This window comes from Filicampus tigris, chromosome 2 (genome assembly GCF_054856515.1).
Source record: "Filicampus tigris isolate MCC_2025a chromosome 2, RoL_Ftig_1.0, whole genome shotgun sequence".
Lineage (NCBI taxonomy): Eukaryota > Metazoa > Chordata > Actinopteri > Syngnathiformes > Syngnathidae > Filicampus > Filicampus tigris.
In genome coordinates this window covers 26,453,424-26,479,070 of record NC_141218.1, presented here as the reverse complement: position 1 = coordinate 26,479,070, position 25,647 = coordinate 26,453,424, and the positions used below count along the sequence as shown (strand labels likewise).

At 39.6% G+C, this 25,647-nt stretch overlaps 1 protein-coding gene across 2 annotated transcripts in view; it reads left to right on the top strand.

Moving 5' to 3' along the window:
• The window catches only part of slc16a2 (solute carrier family 16 member 2), a 28,187-nt gene extending 8,539 nt beyond the window's left edge, over positions 1 to 19,648 (top strand). The window contains exons 2-7 of one of the 2 annotated variants that reach the window (XM_086023760.1): positions 5,643 to 5,787; positions 6,993 to 7,479; positions 8,566 to 8,709; positions 11,432 to 11,660; positions 13,077 to 13,324; positions 13,403 to 19,648. In XM_086023760.1, the coding sequence (XP_085879886.1) occupies positions 5,643 to 5,787; positions 6,993 to 7,479; positions 8,566 to 8,709; positions 11,432 to 11,660; positions 13,077 to 13,321 (1,250 nt within the window). In that variant the 3' untranslated portion in view covers positions 13,322 to 13,324; positions 13,403 to 19,648. Of the gene's footprint in view, positions 1 to 5,642; positions 5,788 to 6,992; positions 7,480 to 8,565; positions 8,710 to 11,431; positions 11,661 to 13,076 lie in introns of both variants that reach the window. The other variant, XM_086023758.1, reaches the window with a different exon arrangement.
• Positions 19,649 to 25,647: the final 5,999 nt, after the last annotated feature.

Below are 25,647 nucleotides of genomic sequence, written 5' to 3'. Positions count from 1 at the left end.
ATGAGTAGTCTGTACAATTAACACATTTTTATTGTGCTGACAAGTGTGACATTGAAACTAATCATTTCTATTTCCATAATTTCTGATGTATTTTATGATCAAATCGGAGCTGTACCACCAGGGTCATGGAATGAATTATGTTCAACCTTTCAACATTTTTCAGACTTACTGTAAATATTGCTTTTCTGTTGAACAGTTTTACCTCCAATCTTATCCTCTTTGAAATTTTAGCGGCATGCTCCTGAAAACAGTGACAACCATGTTACAGAAAATAAATAAATAAATAAATAAAAGACAATTTAATTGCATGCTATACAAATCTATCTCTTAAGCAAGTGCCTGTATTTCTGGAGCAAGTTTCTTTCTTCAATGCTCTGGCGCTTCCCTTAGAGTCTCTCTCTTTCCCGGCACGCATTTCATTCAGACATTTCTCTCAGCTATAGACTCTTTGTGTTATGGTCTATAATGGCTACACTCGAATTCCGCCTACTCAGGGCCAAATTGGAGTGAAAAGAGTGAGAAGTGGGCTCTGCATAACATGTTTTTGAGCTTTACACTTGGATATTATGGAACCGGAACTTGGAAAAGGTTGACAGTCTCAGGGTGAATGTAGTTCCAGTGTAAAATGCTCATGGGAGAAAAGCCCTATATAAATGCACTCACAAAGGATGCAGTCATACTACGAAGGTGCTATTCTGGAATACAATATTTGTTAAAATACCGAACCTATGAATCTTCATTTATTCAGGCAAGGTTTGGAATCACAGAACTAATCCGATTGTCTTAAAAAAAAAACCCTAACAAAGTCATCTTAGAGACAGGCTCATTCATCTAAGACTGGGCATTCATTTTTGTCATTTGGTCAGGAGGACTGTGGTAGTAGTGGAAGTAGCGGTGGTATCGGGAGTGTTTTATGTCATCGTGCGTTGGGGAGGAGGCATCACCGAGCTAGGATGAGAGTTTAAGAAAGCTAGGTCTGTCCTTGCTGCCAAGTGGACTCCATTTGAGGGGGTGGCGGGCAGAAGGATGTTAGCCAAGTTGGCATTCATCATGGACAGCCCTCTCCACCCCCTGCACCACCAGACTTTTACACCTTAGGTGCAGGACAGCAATAAGAATGTTGCACTAAACAACTATGAAATAGCGCACTCGCATACACACAAAAAGAAACACTTTCAAATTTAATTTGCAGATTTTTCAATTTGATGCTGTTTGTGGAAAAAAACCAAAAAAAAACACTTTTTCCTCCCACCTGGTTCATTTTGCCAATGCTTGTTCTCGTCATAATATTGTGTATTATCTTTTACTACTAATTTTGCCACTGTGTTGGATCAATGTAGCCTTCTCCTCTCCTAGAAACTTAAAAAAATATGACCAGCTTCTTTAAAAAAAAGCCCAAATGGCTCACATGTTTTTTTCTTCGGTTAAGCTTAAGGCTTTGTACATACAGACTCATTTAAAGTGCTCTGTGTACACACACCTGCACTCAATCTATGCAGCCTGCAGGCTAACGGTGCTATTTACAGTATGTGCTTGAACCCAGTCACCTCTGAGTGTCAAAGGCTAATTTCATAACTGTTTGTTTGTTGCATTAACGCCACTGGGAAGGGGAATACAGTACATGCTCGTAATGTGTGGATGAATTTGGAACAAAAGAAGTAGCCCATTATTGGATAGTGGTGAATATACTGTAATGGCACAGCACATTTGAGACCGTGTGACCTGGAGTATGTGAGTGGGTTAATTAGTCTCGGCATTTGGTCTCAGTGCTGGGGGAGAGGTGAAGGGGACATTGAACTTGGAAGATAGCACAGTCTCCAGGTTCAGGTTGATGTCAGGGCTACTATACCTTGCGCTCCCCAGGCTACTACAGGCAGATTATTTCTTTGCATTTGAACACTGTCTGTGTGTGGTCTTTTGGACCGCTGTTTTTGTCTATGGACTTTGTACCACAGCCTGACTTTCCACATGTTATTAACCATCATTATAAATGTTACAGTTGTTTTCCTGATGTGTACACTTATATGAAAGTTACAATGAATTAAACGTTTTCTTAAATGGTACTGTAAATCACACCGAACGAGAGGGGGAAAAAAAAGCTCACAAAATGTCTTGTTTTGAAACCTTTATAATCAGAAAAGCAAAAATAATGACAGAAAAAGCTGAGCTTTATGTGGGGACAAAGAGAGGCTCTTTAAATGGTGGCACATATCTGTTGACGCCCATTTAACATGAGTTTGTGTGTAATTGGTTAATTCTGAAAACAGCCACAATTATAAGATGGTGTACACACTTGTACAACCACATTATCTCAGTTGTTTATTTTTACTTAACCTCTGAGAAAAAATAGTTATACAGGTAATAATCACGTTAGTGTTTGAAAATGTTTTGAAATGATTGATCTTTGTGTGTACACTCTAAATTGCCCCTGGGTGTGATTGTGAGTGCGGATGTTTGTCTCTGTGTGCCCTGCGATTGGCTGGCAACCAATTCAGGGTGTCCCCCGCCTACTGCCCGAAGACAGCTGGGATAGGCTCCAGCACGCCCCGCGACCCTTGTGAGGATAAGCGGTATCGATAATGGATGGATGGATGATCTTTGTGTTTTTTTTTTTTTTTTTTGCATAAGCGTTTTTTATATAACAACAACCTGGATTTCAAACTAGTGATGGACCCATATGCTTTCTGAATGGCCAATACGGATACCAATTGTACCAATATTTGAAGCCGACATTCATTTGAAGAAAAAAAGGGGCAAATAAATTGTCCAAAAATTGTCAAATAAAAACTCCAACATTCAAATTTCTACAAATGCGATTAAGCATTAGAAAGTTAAATGAAAACATCCATCCATCCATTATCCAAACCGCTTATCCTGACGAGGGCCGTGGGCGTGCTGGAGCCTATCCCAGATGACTTCGGGCAGTAGGCGGGGTACATCCTGGACTGGTTGCCAGCCATTTGCAGGGCACACACAGACAAACAAACAAACAAACAAACATTCACACCTCGGGAAACTCTAGAGCAGGGGTGGGCAATTCTGGTCTTCGAGGGTCGGTGTCCTGCCTGTTTTCCATCTGTCCCTACTGCAACACACCTCATTCAAATGATCATATAATCAGCAAGGTCTGCAGAAGCTCGATAATGATCCTAATCATTTGAATCAGGTAGGTTGCATCAGGCATCAGGGTGGCATGTAAAACACGCAGGATGGCTGGAATGACCCACCCCTGATCTAGTGTGTCCAAATGCTACTCTACATGTGTTTGGAATGTGGGAGGAAACTGGAGTATCCGGAGAAAACCCACGCACGGACGGGGAGAACATGCAAACTCTACACAGGAAGACCGAACCCACGACCTCCGCATTGTGAGGCGGATGCTCTAACCAGTTGACCACCGTGCCGCCAAATGAAAACAATTGAATATATCCAACAACAGTATATCGTTGCTGTCCTGTGAAAAACACGTATGTCCAATTTTGGAAACTTTTTTACTTTTCACATTACGATATAAAGTTTTCCAAAAAATCAATTCCAATCAATCAATATGCAATTATGTTTGGCGCAAAACCATAATTTGATCTTGTATTGTATTGTACACATTCAAAATGAGCTATGCATTTGGACTGAAAAAACGTTTCAATACATAATTTTCCAGGTGAATGTAATCAACTCTATTTTCGATTAATCGAAACGATGATTTGTGGCGAATCGACTTTAAATCGATTTTCGATTAATCGTTACATCCCTATTCACCACTGATTAAAAAAAATAGTGCAGTGCACTAACCTTTTCCTTGCTGAAAAAAGCAGCACTTTTTCATTCTAAAGAAAACACCTAACTTGGTTTTAAGTTATTTTAAAAGGTTTTCCAGATACACCTCAAAAGACATCTTATCGTCCAACCAAATACCACTCTCTATCGTGGTGCCATCCTGAGTTGACAAAGTGATTTCCATTTGAGAGTGTGAATGGGTAAAAATCATTAATTTGTTTTTTGTAGCGTTCAATACCAACCTGAACCCCATCAGATTTTTTTGCACTTGAATAAAAGCAGACTTTAAATATGTAATTGATTCACTCACTAATGTAGCATAGCGGAGGATTACAAATTGGTATTATCTGTGTAAAGATGAATCTTTGTTTGCCCTAAATCCCTACTGAAATTATTGATACAGATGGAGAATAAAATAGTGGCCAACACTGACCCTTGTGGGACACCCATTTTTACTCCCAGCAAGTATGAGGTACACCTATCCAATGCCACACACTGAGTTCTACTAAAGCCTAGGCTTTGCAATCTTTGCAGGAGAAGGTGGTGGTCCACAGTGTCAAACACTTTCGCTAAATCATTAAATAAAGCAGCACAAACAAACAGAAAAGCGATCATAGCAAAAAAGCCATCACCATGTACACCAGGGGTCCGTTTCACTAGGCAGGTTTCGTGAAAAATCACAGTTTGCAAACCCTGAAATGAGGGAAACTCAAAGTTTTCCATTTCAAAAAGGGAGGTAATTCAAACCAGATAAAGAGGGGTAAATCTAGCCGCTTTCACAGAGAGAGGTAACGTAAGTTCTCGCTCAGGTACCGCAGTCACAGACTCTCTGAACCTAACCTGGTTGGGACCAGGTTTATCTCGATCAACCTCTAGTTTCTCTCCGTCTCCTCTTTTTCATTTCCTCACTCCTTCAGTTTGCGCAGGTGAGATTTGGCGTAGCGTAGTTCTGCCATCTGTCATTTAAAAATATCAGTCAGTATGTGAGAAGTCCGTTAGGCACAGTGTTAGACGAGACCAATTTTGGTGTAGTATATACTGAAAAAAGCTTCTGTGAAAGACACTCAATATTATGTCTTCAACGTGGTTGTACAAAATATAATAATCTGAATCCAGATCCATTTTTGAAGTAGACTAATACATCTACTTCAAAAAAATGTATCGGCCTCCAGATTCTTTTATTCGTACAATCCCCTGATGAAATATAATTTAGTAAATGCAACCATCATTTTTTCAGGGTACCCCCATGAGATTATGCCGAGGTCTTAACTGTTTGAACAATGCTTTTGTATTTCATCAGCTGTTAAGTGCGCTTCCCCCCCCGCGAGACTGCACCTAAATGAAATAAATTAATAGGTGGAAGCAAGCAGTTTTCCTCTGTTATGTTATTGTGACGGCAAAGGACTTGAAACGTCCGCATACACTAAAAGAAATGATGGTTGAATTTACTCCGTTTTATTTTGCCAAGCGGTTGCACAAAATCAAATCATCATTATCCAGATACCGTCCATATTTAAAGTAGATGTATAGTCTGCTTGAAAAAAAAAAATCGATCTGCATTCAGGTGATTTTATTTCCTGCAACCACTTGCTGAAATAAAATTGCGAAAACGGTGCACGGCATTTTATTCAGTGTATACTGACATTGGTTGAGTTGTGTGACACAAAGAGACAACAGTCCCCCGACGCTTCACCTTTTTATTTCTGGCTCAGTAATTTCCGTTGAAGAAGGGATATCCATCCTGTCACACATGCTTTGATTGACTGTGGTGCAATTGTTTCATTGTATTCATTTTCTTCAGGTAATGTCCACAATGCATCGCCATTGTTCTAACGCAATCTGACATCATGTCTCTATTATCTCTGTAGCTTGGGTCGGGGCTCTCGCCATGGGGATGATTTTCCTCTGTTCACCGGTGGTCAGCATGTTCACGGACCACTTTGGCTGTCGGAAAACTGCCGTCAGTGGGGCGCTCCTGGCGTTCGTTGGATTGCTCAGTACATCTTTTGCAAAGTAAGCTGTAATTGTTCCTCATTCATTAAAGTGCTGCAGATAAACGGGGACTTATGATTAGGACGTTTTTGGCTGACATTTATCCGAATGCACCCACTACTAGACTAGTCAAATGAGAATTCTTCAGTGTTGGACGAAAATGATCAGATAACCAATTTATCTGCAAAACGTTTAGCTGTTAACCAATGTGTGAACCAGTCATTTTATCTTCCTTAAGGGGGTGCTTTCCATAACTTTGAAATCCCCTGCTCATGCATGGTGCCTGAGAGATCCATTCCAATCCTTGAAATTGAAACGCATTGACTGCTGGAATGGATTGATCGATTGATTGATTATAATCGGAAAACCTTTCAAATAACGTTCCTTATGTTACTTTTCACTGCATTATGATGCATGCAGGCATTTATAGGTTTAGCCTGCAACTAAGGAACAGATTAGATTAAAATCTAGCACCTTTTTAAAAGTGACTCCAACTCCCAACCAATTTGGGACGTTGCTTGAGATGCAGATAAAAAGAGAATACCACGATTTGCAAAATTCCAACCTATATTCAACTGAACACACTTCAAAGTTAATATGTTTAATTTTCAACCTGATGCGTTCATCATCATTCTTGTTTATTCCTTTTTTTTGGTGCAACTATTCTCTCATTTTGAACTTGACCCCTGCAAAACATTCCAAAGCACTGGGACGAGGGCAACAAAAGACTGGGAAAAATTGAGGCACACTCGCAAAAAAAAATTTGTTTGTAACATTCCACAAGTGAAGAGGTACATTTGAAACAGATGAGTGTCGTGACTGGGTATAAATAAGGGAGCATCCTCGAAAGGCTCAGCTGTCACAAGCAAGGATGGGGGCGAGGTTTAAGAGCAACATTTGCCAACGTGCGACTGCAAGGAATTTCGGGGTTTTATATATAGTCTCTAATAATAATTAAACGAGATACAACGAATCTGAAGAAATCGCTGCATGTAAGAATGCAAGGCCGAAAACCAAGATTGAATGCTTGACTGTTTGTCATTTTGAAACCTTAATGTGCTAACATGAGCGTTTAGCTCAAGCCAATAGTTTTAGCGTCCATGTTGCACCCTCATTTCAAATCATCTCAAATTCAAAATATGTTCCCGTGACTAGATTGGAAGATGAATGAAGGAATCACTCTGTATTGCCATCCAATTAATTTGTCTTTGTCTGTTCTATTCTAGCTCCTTGAGCCTGCGCTATTTTACCTATGGCATACTGTTTGGCTGTGGATCCTCCTTCGCTTTCCAACCCTCTTTGGTTATCCTTGGCCACTACTTTCGCCAGCGTCTGGGCCTCGCCAATGGCGTGGTGACGGCAGGTGCCAGCCTCTTCTCCATGGGTCTCCCGGTTTTGCTGAACAAAGTAGTGGAGCCGCTGGGACTCGGCAGAACCTTCCAGATCCTCAGCCTCTTCATGCTTGTGCAGGCCTTGCTGGCGCTAACGTTCAAGCCTTTGCTACCTGCTGGACCTTGCACGGGACCAACGGGCCCTGCTGAGTCCCAACCCCGGGCAGGGGCGACCGCTCAGAGTGGGAACTGGTGGCATAAGGCATTGGCCAGGGTCAGGAAGTACTTCAACCTGCGAGTGTTTCGCATCCTCACTTACCGCGTGTGGGCTTTTGGAGTCGCTACGGCTGTATTGGGCTACTTTGTGCCTTACGTCCATCTGGTAAGAACATTATACTCTTGTTCCGTTGCATGCTATAGACTGCGTATACACGTGCCACGCAATCAGTAGTCAAAATAATCCAGTCTGTTCCGTACTAATTGCCTTTTTCCGTGCCACGGAGATGAAACGTATTTCCATGTTTCCACAGTCTGCTAAGTGCTAACTGCTAATGCGACTGAGGACGGAGCAATTTTGACCGCTCCATCATATGATATACTGATATAGCATGGTGTTTAAATGTGGGACTTTATTAAATCACGGGTGTTTGAATATTTCGTCTCTCGGCTCACTCGGAATGTGGAGAAAGGGAGCACTTATCTTAGGGTGGTACTGTACGGAAAATCGTCCTTTTGTTTTGGCCTCTGGACTTATAATGTGTGCTGCGGTGGTGAGGGTCAGACTTGTTCCTGTCTGGAGGGTTGTACTGTAGTAAGTTTGTGAGAAGTTCTCTTACAGCTTCTCATCAGCTGTTAACGTCACAAGCGAAGCGTAGTAATTCAATATCCCATTACAGTGCACCCATTTCAACTCCTGCTTCAATCGAAAGGACGGAACTAAATATTGAGGATGGCGTGTGAAGCCGCAGCGCAAATCTGTGAAGCATCCAGATGTACCAGCTCCGGCCTCCCTCTGCCAGAACTGTTGTTTCAGGCCCAGGCCCAGGTGTAAACACAGCCCCGGCCTTTGTAATGACTTGACCACCTCAGGAAGCCTCTCCTGTATGGCCCGGCCCCTCTGTGTCCTGAAACATGCCTATCCTATGGCCATTCGTGCATAACAAACCATTCAAAGCGGAACAAAAATAGTTCAGCGTGTTCAGGAAAGACATCAGAGGGTGGTTTTGTGTTTTGAGTCCGATTTAGGATATCGGGGGAGTGGCTGGCTTCTCACCCGTATAAATATTCACATATATTCCTGCTGTGCTGTTCCAAATGTAACATTCGAGATTCATGGCGGGGCATTCGACCAGGTGAACAATCCACGTTTGTAAGGTTGGACCCAAACATGTGAGGATGTTTTCCAGAAGGCTGTGTGATATTGTGTAGCACCAACATGACCCCATCTGTCTTTGTTTTTGGGTGACAGATGAACTTTGTCGAGGAGCAGTTCAAGGGCACCGAGAAGGAATGGGTACTCCTTGTGTGTATTGGAGCGTCATCGGGGGTGGGACGTCTCACTTTTGGCAAAGTTGGAGACCTCATTCCTGGCCTGAGGAAGATCTACATGCAGGTCAGAAAATAAATGACAGCGGTGTCTTGTGGCATGTCCGGACCCTTGAACATTTAGTTGAAATTCAAACCACCGCAGCTTGATCGGGAATTGTACCTAATCCAGCGGGATGTTTACTTAGCTTTTCTTTGCAGAGAAACACAATCTCTACAGCTTCTTCAATTTCGAATATACAGTCAGTCAAACAATAATATATGTTTTGCCATATATTAAAATGCTAGATGGTAGCCTTATGTGGGTAAGACGACCAAGCCGAAGGTGGCGGTAGTGCTCAAGGAGAATAACACGTGCCATTTTTGGGGTGAGTCTGCACATTCCTCATAAATGTTCACCTATCTGAAGCATTTACAGCCATGCGTTTCAGTTTTGACTTCATTTAAGTATTCTCTTTTTTTCTCAGCTTAATACATTGATAAGGTAATACATTATTACCCTTTATTTTTGACGCTCATTAGAACACAGTGTGCCGCATTTCTAAAAGACAGGACAACGACCTCCACATTTAATAGGTCACTTCGAATTAATGATTAACTTTATTTGTAACTGCTTATTTAACCGAGTCTTTGGCATAGCCATATTAGTACACTGAATCAAAGTTCATTCAGTTTAAGTTGAAATAGTTTGGCTGCAGATAAATCCGAATTTGCATGCGCACAAGGGTTCCATAATGAAAAAACTGCTGGATATTGTTCGGGGGGGGGATTCAGTACTAAGAGAGATGAAATGAGAGAGCACAGTAGAATAGAGTGGTTTTGAGGTGAACTGCAATGTGTCTCTTGCGGTCTTGTCATTTCAAATTACGACACTTTGACCCTGTCCTCAAAATGTGCCTTTCTTATTATTACCAAGCGACGTTTTCCATTTCTGCCTAAGGTGTTTTTATGTGCTCACCTTAAATTAGAGGCCAAGACATTTAAGTGAGCATGTGACATCCCAGTGAGTCTGTAGCCTAGTGCAAAAACACTGCGTCTTTATTTAACACACAAAATGAATGAAATGAAAAACGAGACATTTTTGAAGGCACGATATTCAAACACGCACAAAGCTTTCTCGGTGCTTGATTCTTTCAGATGCTTGCATACCTCCGCCAACTGAAATTCTGACTTGCTCTTGTATCATGTATCCAGGAAACATGCATATTATTGCTAGTAATCAATCATGCGCCTGTGCAACAATGGAACCAAAAGCCATACAGCATGTTTCAGGACGCTGGTGAACCTTGGGAAAATCCCAGAGGAAATGATGGAAATATCAGTTTCAATATGAAACTGTGCCCATTAAAAACTTTAACTGTCCAACCAATATTTTAAAGAGGAAGTCAACCCAAACACTTTTTTTTCCAAGAATATTTCCTATGCAGGCCTACTAGTTGAAATACAGCATTCTGATTACAATTATGTTTGTGAAATATGAGTCAAAGGGCAAAGTGCACCCGTTTTTAGCCATCTGCCTGACAAACGCAGTATTAATCAGAATGCCTTGTTTCAATTAGTGGGCCTGCATAGAACATATTTTTGAAAAAAAATGTTTGGTTTGGCTTCACCTTTAAGTCTACTGCAATGGTGCCTTGAGATACAAGTGACCTGACTTTGTTGGTTTTTCGAGATGCAAGTTGTCATTTGGCGGATTTTCTGCTTTGACTTGCATGCGCAAACTTGAGATATGACTGCTGTATGGTGGCATTGAACTCAATTCATCTCACAGCAATAAGCAGCAGTTACGGAAAAAATTAACAATCCATTAAATTAGACTTCAAGCGGTTTCATGCTACTCCCAGATGAAGTTCACTGTCAAAGGAAACATAACATGAATTCCACGTTGTATATAAAAAAAACCCATAGCTTAGCCTTAGAATAGTCTGCCAAGCTTAATGCTAGTGGTTTAACAAGCAATGGATATTTGTACACAAACGGTGGAGTAACACACGGAGACAGATAATATAACAATACTCTCAGGCATAGATTTTTTTTTATCTCCAAAAACATATTTAACAAAATCTTACTGAATAATTTATAGTAGCAGTAGAAGTACTATTCGTATTTGTTTGTCTACATGACTGCCTCCCGGTGGGCAAGGCTAGCACGTCAGGAGTAGCATAATGAATTGGATTGCCGCATTAAATCATGGTGCAAAAACAGTTAAATTATTTACATTCTATTTAATTGCAATTACTCTGTTTTTATAATGCTATGGTATTTTTTTCCTTATTAAAAAAAAACATAACCCAATTTTTTGGAGTGGGAGGCTGGAGTGGATTAATGGCAGTTCCATTCATTTCATTGGGTGAAAGATAATAGGAGATATGAATGTTTAGAGTTATGTACACGGCACCAGTGTACTTCATATTAAAATAAACTGAGTACTCGAGGCGCAAGATGTCACAGTGAATGGAAATGTTTTTTTTTTGCACAGTATTGAATGCGGGTCTATAAACAGTTGCCAGCTGCAAAAATACACTTCATTTTGCCATCATCACCTTACCCTGAATACTAAATGAATAAAGGTAACAGGTAAATCCTCACACCTTGATATAAAAATATCATCCATTTTTGTCATGCAGTATGGAAAATTGTTTCAAATGTAAATAAATGATAACGCACATGCTCATCAAGTGCACCAATCCGCCAATTTACACGTACACGTGCACAAATAATGCCGCACAATATGGTCATGTACTAAACTAAGAACAGTGTAACACATGTTTCTTTTGTGTCTTTTATAGGTGGCCTCCTTCATAGCCCTGGGACTCATGTCCATCATGATCCCCCAGTGTTCTCTCTTTGAGGAACTTGTAGTGGTGTGTGTATTCCTGGGACTGTGTGACGGATGCTTCCTCACCATGATGGCTCCCATTGCATTTGAGCTGGTTGGGCCCATGCAGGCCTCACAGGCCATAGGATACCTGCTAGGCCTCATGTCTCTTCCGATGACTGCAGGCCCACCTATTGCAGGTGAAGAACTCGATTTATTTATTTTTTTTAACTTGTTTTATCAGCACTGTAATGATGAAGGTTGTAATCCAGAGAGTGCTGCAAGTTCCTCAATATTAGCAAAGTAAAAGACTTGAAGGAAGACTGAAACGTGTGAATGTGCGGGGAAGTGGTGGTGGAGCTAGGTACAGCTGTGTAAAGAGTGGGAGGTATGGGCTTGCGGCCAACTGTAGTGTGTCTTGAGGATTTGTCTTCAGGCTAAAGAGGCATATTAGGTGTCACGTTGCTCAGCTCATTTCTCCCCCCCCTTTGAGCAAATCTCCTCTCTCTTTAGTGCCATTACAGACGTCTAATAAGAGCACAGAGGACAGAGCATTTGTCAATTGGCTCAGGCATGCTCTTTCTTACCACTTTTTTAAACACTCACTCTTAATCTCATTTGAAACTGTAGCTGTGCATGGCTGAAAACAGGGGTTCTCAAACCTTTTACATTAAGCACCACCCCAAAAATATTTGCACTCCATTTGCACTCTGCCGGATTGTACCTAAATGCTGTTTGTTTTGTTACGAGATGGCCTTTAAGATGCAATGGTTTCATGCATTCATTGCTCAGCGCTCGGGTGCATACCGCACACTGTGGATTGGGATATTTCTCTCTCCCGCTCCAAATAAAATCACAATTTATATAATATATAGTGAGAGTCATAATTTCACACTGGCTTTTGTCATTCATTCACTGTTGTTGACTCACTCGCTCCACATATGCCGTACACATGTAGTCAGACTATTTTGAGCAACAGTTCCAATTTAATGGGCAGCAACAGTCTATGGCTCTGAATTTACAAACAGCTTCTTCGATAAATCACATGAGGTTGAACGCGTTGACCTCCCTTTCTTGCAGTATGTTCAATGTATTCATGTGACATTCTCTGTAAACATAGGAGGTGTTGAACAGCTGAAGCACAGCTGCAAAACTTGCATCATTGGCCGTGGGAAGTTGGAATGGACCTAAAGTATTTGAGCTATTTAAGTAATGTGATGCATTTTTTTTTTTTTACATGTTGACAGAAGAAGCAGAATAAGTAAATAACCAAAATTCACAGAAAAAAGCATGTTGTTAGAAAGTACCACAGGAAAAAAAAAATTGACATAGACAAATGACAAGTATTGTTTTATTTAACCTCATCTCTACATACAGTAAATCATAGTTCACGACCTATTGCAGACCTAACGTTGATAAATAAAAATTGTTTTCCTTAAAAATAAAGGGAGACGAATGTATTTTAAGAACCAATAAGTCTATACAGTGCTGTTAAGATGGGTTTGTACATTCCTTTTCATTTCACACTTGAGCTATGATACAGTATGAGTTGAAAGTTCATGAACTAGGAATTCCTTAATTGAAGACATACACTCAATTCTTTCCCTACTTCACAGGTCTGCTACATGACTACTTTGGGGACTACATGGTAGCCTTCTCTGTAGCTGGTGTGCCCCCCATGATCGGAGGTGTGGTGCTATTCTCTGTACCGCTGCTACACAGCCGGCTGGAGCGCGGCAGCATGGCGGCAGCGCCAGAAGAGACGACCACTCGCATGTTACCCAGTGTCCAACCGCCACCAAAGAGCTGCTCCAATGGAGACATGCTGCCCGGCTACACTGACGCTGAGACTCATATCTGACCTGTAATGGTATTTTGAATATTTTTATCCACAACAGGTCAAAAAGGTTTGTTCTCTCTAAGGATGATTTCTCATCCTTAGATTGCCCTGTTGCCTGACCATTGATTTCGCCGTCCTCCTTGACCTTGCTTGGTGGTTCATTGTTACGCGAAACAGATTGTGAGCGAGTTTGAAGCCGGAGTGCTATACAAGATAACGAGATGAAGCAAAACACAGTGTGAGAAGGCAGCAAAATATCCTCCAAGAGGAATGAAATGAGATTTTTTATAATTGGGATTTATCTGAAAACCTTAGTTATTAATTTGCTTTGATTTGGAAGTCCAAATAGAATATCTTTTAAGGATATGAATGTAAACAGTATAAGTGGACCCACGCATATTTGCAGTTTGGAACCTGAGGACTGACCTCACCATTCATGGACACAAATATATTTTGTAAATATATTTGAAAAAAATTATATTTATTTATTTTTTTAGGAACCAAACCACGTTTTTCGTGGAAAACATTTATTGGCAGTATATCTCTGTTTATTCAATCGTTTCTGTGAATTTGGTTCATGTAATTATGATGGGTGTCGATTATACGCTGATTTCCACTGTTTGCGGTCGGGCCCGGCCCTTATCCCCCGCTAATGGCGCGGGTCCACTGTACTTTTTCACTTCTAAAAAAATATTATTTTAATGGTGTACTTACTTATAAGTAAGTATGATTTAAAATAGACAATGAGTACTTTCTATGGATTATTTGCGTCAACTTGTTAATAAGTTGAATTGCGGCACAGAAAAGGAGTCTTTTAGTCTGCATGATGGAATGACAGGCAACTTCTCCTGTTCAATCAACGCCAGTCGTGATGTAAAAAGACAGTCTTTAAATTCTGTAATAATAACAAGCAGTTATACTTGTATCCTTACAGGGAAATTTTGTTTGAGCTGAGTGCTCTACCCACCTCTGCTGATGATTACAGCTTTTACTGTCTCTTCATATTCTTCTCTCTTTTTCCGCTGAGACGACGCCCAGAGAAATGTACTGTATCATGCTGCTAATGTCACTAGAGGGAATAAACACAATCAGCCTCACCTCCACTTAAAATATGCTTGCAGCCGACTTCATAAGGACATATCAGTGCAACTGAGGCAGCAGGCGCAAGCAAAATGCCGTTCATATTGCATTAACTGATCTGTGCTTTATAGATAACACAAAGCCGGGTCACTCAAATTTCATGCAATGCTTCAAATTTGACTTTTCATTTCCAAATGCTTCAGATCGTTTACTTTTCCGTTGAGAGTTTGGGGAGAAGAGATCTAAATAGTACCACATCATCTGTGGCTTTCATCATTTTTTAATCCCTGAAGTTTGACACTCTATATTATATTAAGATAGGGTCGTCTTAACTTCTTGAGGTGGAATTTTCTCATATTTAGAAAGGCATGTTAAAAGCCTATTGGAACTTTTCCCTTGCGGGGAGAATTTCTTCTTTCTACTCTACTACCATTCTCTCAACGGTGAACTTGAACTGGGTCATATGACTCGAAGGAAGAGATTTAATCTTCCTTCTTTGATCTTATTAACTAATCCTTTCATTTTCATCCACCTTCTTTCTAGGCCCCTTGAGCCTTTACATGAATGAATTATGGGCATGACTTCCGTCTTCCGGTATGACCAGGAACCGTCATTTTGTCTAGATTTGTTTCGATGACAGTTGCAAACTTAAACAACGTGGGAATGATAGTAGCAGTTTGAAAGTAAGCATGACAACGTACAGTCGCATGCTTAGCTACTTTCTGAACTCTGTCGCTTCTCAAAAGCTCCGAGCCGTCTCATTACTTATAAAGTTTTGTTAGGAGGCTGGACACAGTCACATTTACCTTAAAGCAGATGCAGGATAATAATAGCAGAAAAATGTTATACGCAGATTGATATCAAAATAGTGACTCACTCAAGAATTTATGTTTGTGCTGCTTGAAAGTATTGCATTTTTAGGTTAATCGTAACAAGTTGCCAACAAATTTCCAATCTTTGCAAGGCTTTGGGCTTATGATCGTTTAGAAAAGGAAATTTATGATCGTTTGGAAAAGGAAACAAAACAACGTTCAAATAAACCGCCCCAGGAAACAAAAGACGCTGTAACAAATGGCCCACTGCTACTTACAGGAAGTCGCACCCATAATTGTTTCTACATCAGAGCCTTTAGGATTAAGGTGGATTGCCTTTTCTTTGACATTTTCTCTTTATCTGTAGATTATTGTAGTCACAACGCACATTTTTTATGATCCCTAACGGGTAAAGGAGGCACGAATGCTGAACCTCAAATGAGTGTGGAGATTATTGAATCGGGCCATAGACGGACCGAGATAATGTTACGTTCGTTTTCTAACTAAATAAACCATGTGATGAAACAATCAAACTTGTTCTAGCTAGCCACCTAAGCTAACCTGTCACTTAAATAGAGCAACCAAAATGTACGGATTTTCACCGTAATCCAGTTTTAATTCATGTTGAATAATTTGCTTAATACTATTACTCAAACATTCACAAATAACATATTTTACTAAACGGCTGCATGCTGAAGTGAGATTTACAGTACGTTCACCGGTATGTGCTATAACAGGTGGTCGAAATCATCTGCCGAACCAAAATATGCGTTTAAGCATAAAAAAAAAAAAAAACAGCCCGCTAGATTCACTGAGTAGTGTTGCATTATTTTCACATCCAATTAAACAAAACATTCATAGGGTAAGTTAAAGGCTGCGTGAGTTTTTCGTGCACCAGCCATATATTGTAATCAAGTTCTAGCTAGCCGTTCAAGCTAGCTATTTCTCTGAATTGAACAAAGTAAACAAGTTCTACTGTATATGCCCTTAATCAGTCACCGACAAATGTTGAATGATTTTTTCCATCATTATTTACGATATTTGTAGAAGTCTACTGTTCGATAGTCAACTGATGTCCAGCATATTATGAATAGAACAGCAGGCGGGAAAGTCCATGCACAGGTTGTATCTCAATTTTCATTTAATATTTAGTTTGTCGCTGTGAATATCATTTTTATTCCGTTGCAGTATATAATGTCTTGTTTTAACCTGTTATTTCCTGAGATCTTTTTTATTTTTTATTTTCTTATAGTGGAGCAAGTACTACATGTGAGACATTTGACTCACCAGCTGCAGTAACCTCAATTTAAAAACAGATCTACCTTTTCAGACCGGTCAGCTCAGGTTCACTTCATACCAATTCCAACTTCAACACCTGCTTATTTCATTCGTCAAAACTTAACCTTCTTTTTCGCAGCCAAGGTTAAAAATTGTAATCATTGTTACTTGACTATTTGATTTTTTTTCTTTTTTTTTTTTTTTTTTTACTGAAAATGGATGAATTGATGGATGTTCATGTTGTGAAAACTGAAATGTGAGAGTTGCAAAAAGTGAAACGTGAACGAGATGTACAGTGGAACCACCAAATTTGTGGAACAGTTTGGATTTCAACCCAAAATTGTCCTCAAGCCAGGCAAAACCTAGCTCAAATCCTTAATAATGCGTGACGTCTCTCGTGTCAAATGGAGAGTGCGATGATCACCATAGAACTGGACAGCTCTTTTTGCTCTTTACAATATGAACAATACAGTTATTACAAGGCTTTATCGTTTCCAGCATATAAAGCTATTAAACAACACCAGGTGTCAATATCACTGTGCGAACACTTTCCTGTTCACTCTACATATTATATGTGTGTTTTATGGTTCTTTAAAATGTAAGCAGTATTACTTAATACAGAGGTGCCTTGAGATAAAAGTTTAATTCATTCCAAGACCACGCTCATAATTGAAAACACTCCTCACATCAGTTTTCCCCATTGATATGAATGGAAATGTCATTAATCCTAGCAGCCCCCCCCGCCCCCAAAAAAAAAGAAAAATACAACAATCCTTATTGTTATGTGCTTTTATTAAAAACAATAGTACTCTATAATATTGTGCTTCCAAAAAACATTTGAGTCATGACAATTAAATACAATAAGGAACAGAATTTGACATTTTTTGCCACATTCTTCACTTCAAATCAATGGAAATTGTGCTGCTCCTTTGGGTGTGCGCGCCTTGGCTACCTAGAGGCAGTATAATACAGACATACGGATATACAGTACTGTAAATGGAGGAGGTCAGAACTTAATCAGTTAATCAAAGCATTGATTCAGTGAGCTGTGGCATGTGAGCAAGTGTGCTGTGAGCGATCATCAGATGTACTGCTGGAGATGATCCAATGTCACTTATTTGGATGAAAAATGTATTTACGACCCCAAAAAATTTTTTTTGTTTATGTCAGAGATGTATTGTAAAGGAAAAACAATTAATTGGTCTTGCAGTAGATGACAGAAGGTACATAATTAACCTGTGTATCCACTTTTTGACATCTTTAAGTGGTGGGCTGTGCCTTTTCTTCCCCCCCCAATGTGAATTATTCAATTCAATAATATTTCAAAAATAATTCAATAAAAGTTGTGAAACAATGTCTTAAAGGGTTAGAACACAGCAGCACTAATGCTGTCTGTTAGCCCATCTATGGTGTTTTGCATTGTTTGTCAGGATTAAACTAATCAGACTCCAGGAAGCCAAAACTGTCGTTATTTTGAATACATATACAATGGAAATAATCAGCTGGAAGCCACTTTTTCTGAACAGTTGTTTACTATATGATGAACTACAGCATTTGTACCTCAAATTTTTGTTCGCTTGGGTTCGAATATCCCAAAACTTGCAAGTCGGGTCACCCTTATTTCAAGGCACCACCGTATTAGTTGTCCAGAATTTACTTTTGTTTTTGTACAAAAAAATTGTTATTTTTGAATGTTAAACCTTTTCTACTTGTATGACAGATAGGAATGTTATAATATTACTCAAATGGCTACCTATACAATTAAGGTTTTATGATGGTTTTGCCCTGACTTTTGAACAGCTACACAGAACAGATTGTGCAGGTTATTTGGAGGTTCCACTGTACCTAACAAAATTGTCGTGTTGGATGAACATAAGGGGAAAAAAGCAAAGAAACAGAATGAAATGAAGAATGAGAAATACTTTTGGGTTTTTTTTGCTCAGGATCTACTGAGCCGGTCATTTATTGTCTAGAGCTCATGGTCCATTTCTGTGACTCTTTCACTTACTAAAACCACGTCAGACTAAATGGTTAACTTTCGCCACAGCCGTAACCAAACGCGTGTCATATTTTATTCTGAACACTACTGTTAATTTGATTTAAATTAGACATTGTTGTAGTTCATTTCTGAAAGTCATGTGCTAAAAATGTTGTCCTTATCCGTTGGTGCTTGAGACGCTAAGGTCAGGTGCATTCATTCATCCTAGCTGGCTGCGCAAAGAAGGACAAAGTTATTGTTAAACTTGTCCTGTACAGGAATAAATGAAGCTGAGGACTTTATGTACTTGTGTAGTCACTATGTTGAGTTACATTTCATTTAACAGTTGCTGACATACACTACTCCCAGAGAATAAATCAGTCACTCTCACCTCATTTGACTCTTTTGGAACTAACACAGAAAATAATAATAAAAAAAAATTAAAAAAAATTGTTGGTGTAGAAATATTTGTTATTCTTCTCTAAAAATGTGCCATTTTTTTCGAATCTACTGACCTCAATCTTTTTGCCTACTCTTGGACTGTTTGTTTGCAAACTCTACCAACAATATGTCAAGCAGGACCTTAGTCTACATGTTATTCATGTGAAACTGAGCCATGACGTTGCAAAAATCTACACAGTAACGCCTCATTCAAACTGCCATGGTGTGATTTCAGCAAGAATACTCTGCCAGAGCCACAATCACTAAAAACATTTTTGGTGAAAGTTTTTTTTTTTGTTTTTTTTTTTTTTTGTACCTGAGCAACGTACAGTTACAGCCCTTTGCTCCTTGTCCGACAAACCCTGTGGGCTGTGTTATTGATGTTTATTTGCCATTCTTGACCGTAACTGTTGTAATTTCACAGCCTTTTACTGTATTGGTGAGCTTTTCTCTGTGCCCTCTGTCTTTGCTTGTTGTCTTGACACACGCGCGGCTGTGTGATAACCTCCAGAGAGGTTGCTATAGTAAACCATGATTGCCTCTCTTGACAGCTGTTTGCATATATCCTCGCTTTGCAAGCACCTTTTTATATGACCGTTTAAAAAAAAATAAAAATAAATAAAGCCAGTTGACTAAATGTTACTAAAACTGATATTAATTCACCAAGCTGCTAGAAAAAAACCTTTTTTTTTTGTGTCAACATAATCTGTTACAAGGCATTTTTTTTCTATTAAAACAACATTAAAGACCTAATATGAACGGGGTGTTCGCTGTCATTTTGTCCTCCTGAGTTCCTCCTTTACATGTGACTGTACTGCATTATTTTGAGGTCCTTCAGACATGTATTCAAATGGGGTAGATTAACCCCAGACCCACTTTTGAGTGCACAAAGACATACTGTGTCAGTTGGAAAGCAAAATACAATACGCTACTGTGTAGGGCCCCAAATGTGTCCTCAAACATGTGACATACTGTACTTGTAATCACCACAACAACACGGTCGAGTTGAGTGAAGCATTCAGTCCTCCACTCTCCCTTGTTATGGTGGATTATGCATCAATACTGTAATTCTGATTAGAACTCTTAGTACTACACAAGGCATGGAGTCATCATTTTTAAATACGAGGCCGCAGGCCAAGATGAAATACTTAAACAAGATTATTTATATAGGTCATGTCTGGAATGTTTTTTGGATTTGATGGCATTCTCTGGTCATTTCAAACTATGGGCACAAAAAAAAGTTGCTATTTGTTCTGTAAGAAAGTGACAAGCACTTTTAATCTCTTAAATTATACCCTGCTGTTATTTTATAGATGTTAGATTGTACAGTGGTGCTTGTCAAACTCTGCATGTAACACTGCATTTGTCCAGTAGAGGGCCTCCTCCACCCTTACATCCCGGACTGCTACAGGACAAGTAAGGACTCAAGCCGTTAAGTGTAGCTCTGGGGATATTTGAAAATGCCTTGCCTTCATTGTAAAATGAAAATCTATATAACGCCAATCCTCAAAAACACAACTATATAATTTTTTTTTCAGGTTAACACCCAATGTATAGATGGATAAGCAACCACACAGTAAATTCAGTTCATGCAACCTACAGCACACGCAACATGACTTCAGTTTACTATCTGCAACATTATACATTCAAGACATTCCCATGTACTGTATGTAAGATTTACAAAATATACCATATTAAAACAGTAGAAAAAAAATGCTCCAATTGGTTTTCTTTTCACGACCAGGGAGGTTACAACAGGAAGTATTGTAAGGAAGCCACAAGGTTGTGAGAGCGGAAGGTGAAAAAATCACTCTGTTGCACTGTCACAGTAAATCGTGTGTGAGAGATATGAGCACACAAATTGTTACATTTTGGAAAATTCTTACTCACAGTGTCAGGAGTTCAAGAACTTCTATTATGTTGCAAAGTTTCTTTGTGGGGCGCGGAGGGGAGAAACCCATCTTAACTTAAACCATAAACTCACTCTATATATTGTGTGCAATGCCAAGTGTCACTTGGGTACTCCAGCAAAATCAAATGCAACCCAGGCCAAGATTTGGATAGCAATTATTCTAATTCTAATATTGAGGTTTGATGAACAGTATAAGAGGTGTTCCGACCCCCTGTTTGTGCAAAGGACTCATGCATATAATTTCCCAGATAGCAAAATATGGGTGAATCAATGTTGAAATATGGTTCGGCTTGAGTGTTGAATCTACGTTGAAACCTAAAGCAGAAATTATACAGAAAGCGCAACGTTTGCTTTTCAACCATATATCACAACAACATTAGTGTTGATTCAACCATCATCTAAATGGGAATTAAAATACTGTAAATGGGCTATCACTTATATAGCGCTTTTCTACCTTTGGTACTCAAAGCGCCTTACACTGTACCTCATCAACCTACTGATGACGCAGCATCAGGAGCACCTGGGGGTTCAGTATCTTGCTCAAGGATACTTCGACATGGTCACCATGGCCTGGGATCGAACTCACAACCTCCAGGTTGGGAAACGACCACTCTACCACTGAGCCATGCCACCCCACTGCAACAAAAGCATTGGCTTAGTCCACTACAAAATGTTAGCTTTTCCCTTTACCCAAATGTATGAAAAACCTATGACAGAAAACATGTTTAATATTCAAAAATGTATTAGAAGAGATCAAAATACTGCGCGGAAATGGCTAAGAAATGAAAATGTTTCATGAAACAGGACCAACACCAGTGTGCTCAGGGCAACAAAATAAAATCTGTCAGAAAAAAGTGGTTAAAAAAATGTATATGTGGAGAGCGAGAGCGAATGAGAGTCAGAGAGAGATACAGTACACACACTTTTTGCGGTTGAAAAAGGCCTGTCCCCCTCAGAATATGCCGCCTTCCCACCTCCCTCCGCTGAAGTAAAAAATAGAGAAGGGCAAACGTAGATAACAGAGATTCAACATTAAACATTGACCTTTCAATTTTTTTTAATTCAACCAAAATACAATGTAGATTCAACAGCATCTTTGAATCACAAACTTCAATGCTGACAAAATATTGTTGAACCAACATTGATCAAACATCAGTCTTCAACTAAATTCAAAAAATCAACCTTCTGAACCCTTATTCAACATTGATTTAACATCTTTTGCTATCTGGGTTACCTTTCAAAGGTGACACAAAACCGCTGAACAGCAAACTCATTTTGGGAAATTTTGCTTTAATATTATACTATGTTTGTTGTGCATGTCATTCAAAAACCCCAAATGAATAGTCCAACTCACTGAATAAGCAATCTCACTCACCTCTCACCTGTATTATAGGGCAGTTCCCTCAGCTTTGTTCAAGGGCCCATGGCAAGTCTGCCATCCCGTCACAACAGCCGCTTGTCCAAGCCAGTATACGTATGTGCTAGCAATGCTATAACAGCATTAAATATGTTCATGTTTTTGGCGGAGACATACGGCAAAACTCCTCCTGCGTTTTATAAGAACAGTCAAGTGTTTTATGAAAGGAAAGAAAAACAGCTGTTGTTTGCGTTCTTTTGAGATCAGCCACTCTGTGGTTACCAGGATGCAAAGTGGTTTGTAATGCTGAACTTTGTCCATAATAAGGATGTTAATCAATACCGTTTTACCCCTCTCCTTGTAGGTGTTGCAGATTCGCAACAACTTATTGCTAATCTCCTAATTAATACACATTCATATTATATGATCCTTTTTTTTTTTACTAAGAAGTACTACTAAACTTTCCGAACAGTTGCTAAAATGGCGACAATGAATAAAAAAAGGGAAAATTGACAGCGAGGGCCGACAATTTAAGGTAATGTGGAAATTGGACTATATTTTCCACTGAAATGCGCAACAACTGTGTCTGCCTCACTTGCAAGGAGACTTATTTATTTCACGGTTTTTAAATGTTACCATTGTGAACATTTATTTTCAACAATATTCCATGTTTCAAATGAACTCTGGCCTGTACTGGTGAATATGATATACTGCATTTTTACAGACTATAAGCCGCATTTTTATTCAAGCCGCACCCACTCTATTTTTAAAAAAATAAGGAAAATAATCATATATAAGCTGCACCCATCTATGTTGAAAAATTACATATTTACTGCATTTACAGAACGATTTTGAACTGTAAAGGTATGGAGTTACAGTTGTTGCGAACCCACTGACATGGTTCCCACCCTTCTAAAGACTTGTTATACAACAAATTTAACTTTAAAGAGGGCAAAATGAAGAATAAATACCAAGTTGCAGGCTGTGAGAGGAATGTGAGCTTCAACAGCGGCAGCGGACAAGAACGATGGAACGTTCGCTAATAACTACGTTAATGTTTTAATTTTCATAATAAATTATATATTTTATCCAAAGGTACAATCCTGGTGTAATGCCCTTTTAAACGCTTGCTGTCGTTGTTGTGCAAAGCGAAAGTGGCACTGCTGCTGTTGCTGCCCCTTCTTCTTCGTTGCCACCTTCTTCTTTTAAAATGAAGAAGCACGTTCGCCGGAGGTAATTATGCCCTTTTTTTTTACACAATAACATCAACAAGGTCCTTTGGATAAAATGCAACACGGGACTCTAGTTAAGGTAAACTGACAAACATAAGACAAAACTAACAAACACTTTAACATTTAATTTGCCAATGTTTCATGGTCCTTGTGTTGAGCACGTCGTGCTTGCTGGGAGGTTGAGCGCTCCGCTCACAACTTATGAACACAGCTGTTTACTATCTTCTTATTCGGCTTGACTAACTCATCGGCACATTTGAATAACGTTATGAGTTTCCGAACAGAACGTTGTTCAAAAGTGCTGTGTTCATTTGTTAGCGTGGACAAGAGTAGTGAGAGGTTGTGATGATGCGCAGCCAACCAGCTCAGGGATAAATCCACTCGTGCTCTCGTTGGTCGATCGCACGCCGGGAACCAATCACGCGCCTTTTATGAGTGCCCGCGGGTATGTACAAAGCCTCCTAGTCAACTCATCTCTTTGAAACAATGCGTTTTTCTGCAATATGGCTGTATTTTTTTCATTTTTATTTTTTGATGAATAATGTTTGAAAACCCTATCGCCCCTAGCGGTGGAAGAAAAACCTTCAGAATAGCCGCATCGTTTTATAAGTCCCATGGTTCAAAACCTAGGAAAAAAACGTAGCAGCCTATAGTCCGGAAAATACGATGTATATATTTTTACATATTTATTTCCCTGTTATTGAATTAAAAAGTTCAGAGAACATTTAATTTCCAGTTGTTATTCATGTTTGAAATGTAATTTGCACTGGTGAATACTGTTTCTTATTTCCCTGCTTTGAAATCTAAAAGTTCAGTGAACATTTAATTGCTAGTGATGTCATGTTTCAAATGGATCAAAAGAGAAATGTTTAAGAATATTGAAATTCAAATAAACTCAAAAACAAAAGGCAGTCTGGTTTGCTAAAATGTGCTTGGATTTATTGGTGTTCCATGTAAAAAAGAATGTCAGGCTAAATGTTTGCCCCCCCCTCCCCAAATCTGGCCCTCTTTGTAAAAGGTTTGGGCATCCCTGATGTATGCCAACTTCATGTTTCTTTCAATTTGTCTTCACTTTTAAGAACACTGCATTTTTCTGGTTACCAATCCTGCCTTTAAAAATCACTTACAAAATAGTTGAACAATTGGCCTCTGATTTCAAAACTAGTCATCCATCAATTTGTTGTGTAGGCAATCATACATTTACATAGGCTCATAGTCATAAGGAGAGGGTCAACATAACTACGGTGTGTCCTGCAACAAAAATGAGTTTCACACTTCTGATCTAATGGATATGACTGCTGGAAGCAGTATTAAACGATGTCTGCCATCTAGTGGTGAATGGTGTTATTGCAACTTAAATTTGGTCAGGCATGATAGGAGGAAGCATTTTTACAATGTTCAAAAATAAACCGAGGGGCCACTCCAAGTGTTGGCCTGTGGATTGACACTTGCTCATCCTTTGCTCTAAATTGTCCAGAGGTGTAAGTGGGTTTTTGAATGGCAGTTTGTTTTTGCTCTGCGATTGATTGGTGACCAGTCAAGTGTGTACCCCAGCCTCTCACTTAGCCAGCTGCGAGGGCTCCACCTCACCCACTACACTAATTCGGACAAGCGGGAATGAAAATGGATGGCTGGACACAACACAAGGTTGAAAAAGGCCTTCAATGTCATGAGGTCATTGTTACTTGCGTTGGATTGAGGATTGAGGAGCGTTTTGTGTTCAACCATTTTCCGTGTCAAAAACAGGAGCCTACAGATTGACACCTTGTGTTGTTGGTTGTTTTAAGCATCAGTCAAAGAGCAGCCAGGTAATCAGATCTCATGAGGTCATGACCTCTGCATGCTCCCATCAAGGCTCAGTCCGTCAACGTTAAAACCAGGTGCTCTCTCTCTCTTCCTGACAACACACACATTGCTATTGTTTTGCGAGCCCTATCAGCTAAGCCTGATGTGCTGCTGCCAATGTCTCTGCAAAGGCACGTCCTGTCCACTTTGCTCTCCCTTGCCCCCTCTGCCGGGAAACTTCCTCAGCTGATAAAAAGGTGATAAAGACAATTTGGACTAACAAACATGCTGATCATGCTACCTTGTCACACACTTTTCAGACAAGCCTCCAAGCTGCTTCTTGTCAAAGAACTATGTGGGAGCACACTTACGCATTGTGTGTCCCAGGATGGCCTGCTGGAGCAGGATAAGCCAAAATAACACTGAGGACAGCGAGCACTTGAAGTGAGGCAAGAGCTAATGCGCAAGAACG